Below are 6,647 nucleotides of genomic sequence, written 5' to 3'. Positions count from 1 at the left end.
CCAGTGTAATACGACAGTCGAATCTGTCCACAGAAATGTTTGGAAATATATATTGCTAAATATCGGCGCAATTTCGCTATATAGTTGAGCTAGTATAAGCGATCCACAAAGTTCTAATTGAGGTAGGGTTCTTTTCTTTACCGGAGCCACCCGACTTCGTGCCTTCAATAAGTTTACTGAAATATGTCCTTGTTGATTACAAACCCGCACATAAAACCAGCATCCATAAGCTCGAATTGAAGCATCACAAAATCCATATAGTTGCATGTTGATGATATCTGTTTGTAATACATATCGAGGTATTTTAATTGATTTCAAATTATTTAGGTCGTTGATGAAATTTTCGAATCTAATTCCAATTTGTTGTGGAACTACTGTATCCCAGTTTATCTTCATAATCCATAAATCTTACAATAACACTCGTGACTTAATAATTATGGGAGCAATCAATCTCATCGGATCGAAATTAGACGATGAGATCGACAAAATTGAGCGTTTGGTTAATGACGTGTATGTCTTGCTCGGAGTGTACGAAAATAAAAACTGGTCCTGATTTGAATCCCATTTTATACCAAGCGTACTAGTAATTGCTGGTTCATGTAAATTTAAGTCTTTTAATTCATTATTATTGGTGATGAATGATGGATGATTTGACTGTATTTTTGCAATTTCGATACCAGCCTTTCTTAATATTGACGTAATTTCGTATTGTGTTGTTTGTAGTTCATTGAAGTCATCAGCTCCCGTTAACATATCGTCCACATAGAAATGGTTTTTTAGCACATGTGAACCCAATTGATATTCGGTTTCCCACTTTTCCGCAATATATTGAAGACTCCTTATCGCCAAAAAAGGTGACGCGGATAAACCGTAGGTTACTGTATTCAACTGAAACACGCGAATTGGATTATCTTCAGTCTCTCGCCATAATATTTGCTGATAAGAACGGCAGTCAGGATGTATTCGAATCATTCTGTACATTTTTGTTATATCTCTACTTAATGCGAATCTTTTCAATCGAAAACGCATAACATGCAAATATAATTCCGATTGTATAGTTGATCAAACACCACTCGTAATTTCGTGGTTGTGCTACTTGGTTTGAGTACGTAATGGTGAGGTATAAAATATGATTTTATACGTTTCGCACTTCCGTCATATGATTTAACTGCTCATACTCTTTCATAAAGTTTGTATATTGATACTTTAATTCACAATTGTGGGATAAACGTATTTCCAACGAATGAAAACGCTTTAATGCTACATTGTACGAGTCTCCGAGTAATAAAGGCGATTCTTTAAACGGTAATTGAACCTCAATTCTACCATCTGGTAAAGTGGTAGTAGTTTTCACAAATGCTTCTTCACATAATTGCTCTTCTTCGTTCCATTTCTTACGTATACTGGCTGTGTCTTGTAATAGCCACAGATACTCTAAGTTTTTATTGATTGATTCGATATCAGTATCTACCTTGGTTATATGATATGACTTATTGATAACATGTTTCGATGAACTGTACCATCCTGACACTATCCAACCTAAAACTGTTTCTTGTAACATTGATAAATTACGGCCCAACCTTAATTGCCCACTGCGTAACATTTCGAAGAAGCAATCAGCTCCTATTAACATGTCAATGAGAATTATGAAAGTGCTCGTCAGCTAAATTGATTTTCGACGGTAATTGCCAAGAGCGAATATCTAATGCTGAGTCAGGCTGATACCCAGACAGGCGATTTGAAATTAGAAAGTTCAAATCAAATTCTGAATCATTAAATCGCGATCTAATTGTCGTTTGCGTCTCGTACTTTAACTTCGAGGACGTACACCCAACACCGACAACCTCTACTGATGTCTTTTTCTTCTGTAGTTTCAGCATATTAACGAAGGATTCAGTCATTAAGTTCACCTGTGAACATGAATCTAACAATGCTCTTCCTACTTTAAATGCACCCAACGAGTCCCTTACCAGAATAATTGCTGTTGCCAAAATTACCTTGTGTGCTACAGTTTTAATATGTGCATTGATTGATGCTGATTCAACTCCACCATGTTTTGTCTACAGATATCTGAGCGATGTAACAGTGTGTGATGTAGTTTGTTGCATATTTTACAAGAATGTTTTGATGGACATTTAGCCACGATGTGTCCTTCTGATAAACAGTTTATACAAATACCCAATTTTTTAACAGTGTCAAATCTTCGCGACACATCCATTTCAATAAATCGTTTGCAACCACTTAGCCAATGGTCCCCGCTCTTACATGATACACAATTTTTATCTCGGATGCGTGTATGAAACGATGAACGGTTATTTTGGAGGGTAACGTAACCTTTTTGCTTTTGTTTTGTATTCTCTATTGTATCCGGGCTAACTGATTCTAAAAATTGACACCGTCTTTCCATATGTTGAGAAAATTCATTCCACGTAGGTAACACTGATAAATCTAATTTCTCATTCATTGTCTTTGCGTTTCAGAATCGGACTTGTTCAATATTAAATGAATCAACATTCCATCACATATGTCTTTGTCGTCTCCAAGTGATTTGAGAGAACTGAATATAGCTGATGCGCTATCAACTAAACTGCGCAAAGTAATTGATGACGCTTTGCGTACGTCTGGTAAGCTATATAGATCTATAATATGTTCCATAAATATTAAAGTTTTATTCTTTTAATCTGTTCAGAGCCTTTTCGTAATTTTCTGTCGTAATCTGAAATGAACGAATGGTATCAAGTGCTTGTCCTTCAAGACATTGAATCAAGTGGTTAAACTTTTCTATGTTGGAGAGTGACTTGTCTTCGTTAACTAATTGCTTGAAGGATGATATAAAGTTTTGATACTCTGCGTATTTTCCTGTAAATTTTGGCAATTTGAGTTTTGGTAAATTGTTCGAGCTTCTGCTTGGAATGTGTAACGCTAACTCTCCACGACTTCGATTAAAGTCGTCACCTGAAAGTTCAATAGCCTTTGCTTTCGCTAAAATGCAAAGTTCTTCTATTTCTACACGAGCGTTATCTTTATCGTTCAACGCTTCAATATCCGATTGTATCGCTAACAACTGTTTGAAATAAGCTTCGATTAAGCTTTACCTGCATTCCAATTCCGCATGTGACATCACACATGATAACAAATTCTTTATCCTAGTAACATTGGTCTCTATCACCTTACATTTGATGACTAGTGAACTCAATTCAGCCATATCTACAACTTTGAACGTAGTTATTAATAAACTCGAAGCTGGTTAAATGTCAATTTACTAAATTTATATCTTATATATGTGATAAAATACAAACCAAATCCAACGTTTAGAGAAAAAACGAAACAATTTTACTTTGCAAGCCAACGAAACTTGTACTGCACACAAAAAATATGACACGGCAACCCGTCAACTTCGAGCCCCACGTTGGGCGCCAAAAAATGTATGTTTATTTTAGAATTTATTATTAAAACTTCTATTTTTCTTATAATTGAACTTCAATGGTGCTTCTACGTGCGGCGGTCACACAACAAAAGACAAAAAAAAAACAAACGGAAAAGGAGACTAATCAAAAGAAGCAAAAACAACATCATTCCATGCCTTCAACTGTCAAAGCAGATAAAGGCTTGGATTTAATGTTATGACTTGCTCATTTTGATTCACCCTTTATCGATAAGTGTACGAACAGAGGGGGAAATCGTAAGGATGATGTGTAATACAGGATTGCCAAGAGAAAGAACGTGCAGTTTAAATTCTAACCAGATTAGAACAGGCCACTCAACGGCTGCTGCCGTTATCATTACCAAAGGAGACCGATCTCTCCTAATACTTTATGATGAATGCTTTTCTAAATTTAAAAAGGACAATAAGTAGTTGAAGATTACTGTTGGATAATTTTTTTTTATGTTGTTTTTATTGAATAGATGGAGGTTACTGAATTACTTACAGGCAGACACAACAAGCAACAACAATTAGCTCCACATCAACGAAATATTTTACAACAACAGCAGCACCCACAACAACAACAACAACAGCAGAAACATCAACAGTTGCAAGGTGCTAAAACTGCTTGTATTACAAATGCACCAACAGCAAATATATTAGCAGCTGCATCAGCGACCGTTAACCAGTGGTGGTAATAACCGATAAATATTGCACACATACTCAGCTTCAATAAAGTAAAATAAATAAAACAAAAACGAAACATCTTATGTATTTCCTTAGTTATGACGTGAAACTTGAATACTGGCGTTCCACGAGGAACTGTTTTCGGCCGTATCCTGTATGCACTTTAGTCATCGGCACAACGTTTGTCAATAATACGGCAATATCACGCCGACACAAAAACCTTGGCTTCAAAGCAACTTCAATCTCATTTATTTTGGATGGTGAAATATTTGTCAAAATGGCGAAATAAAATTAATGAACTAAAATGTAAACACGTCACTTTTACCTTATATCGAAGTCAATGACTTTAATAATATCCCCATACTACAAGCAAATAATATAACGTACTTAGATATTCACCTAGATGTGCGACTAACTTGGCGCAAGCCTTTTGAAGCCAAAAAAGTTCAAAATAAGCTCTAACTCTCTAAGTTGCATTGGCTTATTAATAACAGATTCCCCTGTGCCTAAGCTATAAAGTACTCTTGTATAACTGCAAAAATACTCAGAAAAATCTCTGGTATCCCATGATATATTAGGAAGGACAGTATCCATCGAGATCTACAAATTCCTTTAGTTAAAACTAAATTTGACAATAGGTGAAAATAATGCAGTAAAAGGCTGACAGTACATGTTAACACCTTAGCAAGGAATCTCGCACTTCTATCTATTATTTTCCGCCTAAAAAGAGCTGACCATCCAGCTGTTAATTAAAATTTAAAAGGTACAAGTAAAAACCGCACTACTCTTTTTAGTAATCTTATAAAGTTTAACTGCTTCCTTAATAAACTATCTCACATTCACTCCAATGACATTTAACCCACCAATCTAAGTGAGGTCCGTGATATAACGTAACGTTTACTTTTTTGTTTTATATAATACAATGTATAGTAAGAATAAAAATTGTAATATTATGTAATTACTGATAAGATTTTGAAACTTATTGCTAGTGTCATTGTAAGAGCAGATACAATAAATAAGTATAAGTATTTAAAAAATATATATATTAGAAGAAACATTTAGGTACGTGCAAAAGTTATACCTCTAGCAGAAAAATTATGTATGTATGGGATTATTTAGTTATACGAAAAGTATCCATAATTTTTTTCATATATTTTTGATAATACATTTCTTTTATTACTCTTTACGCACAACGAACTTAATATACAAGTTATTAGACTAACAAACTATACCACTGAGTCCAGATTACACCAAATCACAAAAACCGTTTATACATAAACTAAACGACAAATATGTTGTACATAAGAAAAGGCATCCAAAACCGTAGACGCTGGTAGAAAATGTTTTAAATCAACCCGTTGATCATCGCAGTGGCAATGGGTGCAACAATAACATGCTTAACACACAATTACAACAACGTGATATATACAATGAAAGATATCTTGGAAACTGCAATAAATGAAGAATAAATGAAAAATTTTGGGGTTAGTTCACATTTAGCAAATTAACAAATTTAATTAACGACAGATTACTGAAATTTCTTAGTAGACTAAAAAAATTATTAGACGCTAACAAGCAACTTAGGGTAGAAAATAGTAATAAATATACCGTTATTAAATAAAGTAGAACTGAAAAACAATAACAATCAAAACCAAATAAATATATTTCATAAATATGTCAATATAATATAATATAGAATTTAACTCAGAAACTGAAATGAGTAATATTTTCACTATTTGGTTAATACAATTATATTAAGTAAGCTGAATATTACGTACTCCAAACAAATTAAGAAAAATAAAGCGAGTAGTTTTTTGTTGTTTTGTTGTAAAATTAATTTTTTTGAATGGATTGGGATGTGGCATATCTGCATATTAATGTGTAAAAAAAGTTGTTGGTGAGTGGTAATATAAAAATATGCGTAACAAGTTATCGGATATTTGTCATCGGTACATGCCAAGTGCAACTTTGCATTGGTCCATTGAAGTGATGATAAAACGTAGTAGAAACAAGTTCACTTCATTTGTTTTGTGCAAATGAAATTCTCGACTTGCGTTGCAGTTTCGCTATACCCAATTGCATTATCAAATGAAAATAACTAAAGATTATGTAAACAATAATCTTTATATAAACAAGGTCGGCGAAAATCCTCGTTGTAAACCCTCCCCGTGGGTGCTGACCGGGCAATGGGCATCATCCATTTTTTGGCAATTGGATTCATGAAGCTCTCGGATGTTATAGCTGAGGAACATGATGCGGCTTGTCAAGGACTGTGATGTGTCTAGCTAAGATGAAGGAAGAGTCTCATGTGTAGTGGTCGTGGTATCAACAGGGTCAGTGCAGGTGAGCCCTTTCCCTAGTCATAACTTTGAGGTGTCTGGCAGTAGACAAAAAATGCAAAATGGAAGGTTTTTCCATAAAAAACCAAATGGAGTTGAAGAATGAAGAAAATCGGGCTGGGATATCAGCCCAAACGTCGGTGGGAGGCGCAGTTGCTACCATCGGCGGGCGCGGTGATTTTATAAGCCGCCTCTGC

At 34.7% G+C, this 6,647-nt stretch overlaps 1 protein-coding gene across 1 annotated transcript; it reads right to left on the bottom strand.

The window, feature by feature from the left end:
- Window positions 1-1,135: 1,135 nt before the first annotated feature.
- Window positions 1,136-1,633, bottom strand: LOC119665877. The gene has a single exon (XM_038075131.1). The coding sequence runs from the start codon at window positions 1,631-1,633 to the stop codon at window positions 1,136-1,138; it is 498 nt and encodes a 165-aa protein (XP_037931059.1).
- Between the last annotated feature and the right edge of the window lie 5,014 nt (window positions 1,634-6,647).

Source organism: Teleopsis dalmanni, chromosome 1 (genome assembly GCF_002237135.1).
Source record: "Teleopsis dalmanni isolate 2A chromosome 1, ASM223713v2, whole genome shotgun sequence".
Lineage (NCBI taxonomy): Eukaryota > Metazoa > Arthropoda > Insecta > Diptera > Diopsidae > Teleopsis > Teleopsis dalmanni.
This window is presented reverse-complemented; position numbering and strand designations above follow the sequence as displayed.

What these genes read in the sequence shown, in the direction of transcription:
- LOC119665877 (XM_038075131.1), bottom strand. Translation starts at nt 1,633, where the DNA reads ATGTTAATAGGAGCTGATTGCTTCTTCGAAATGTTACGCAGTGGGCAA.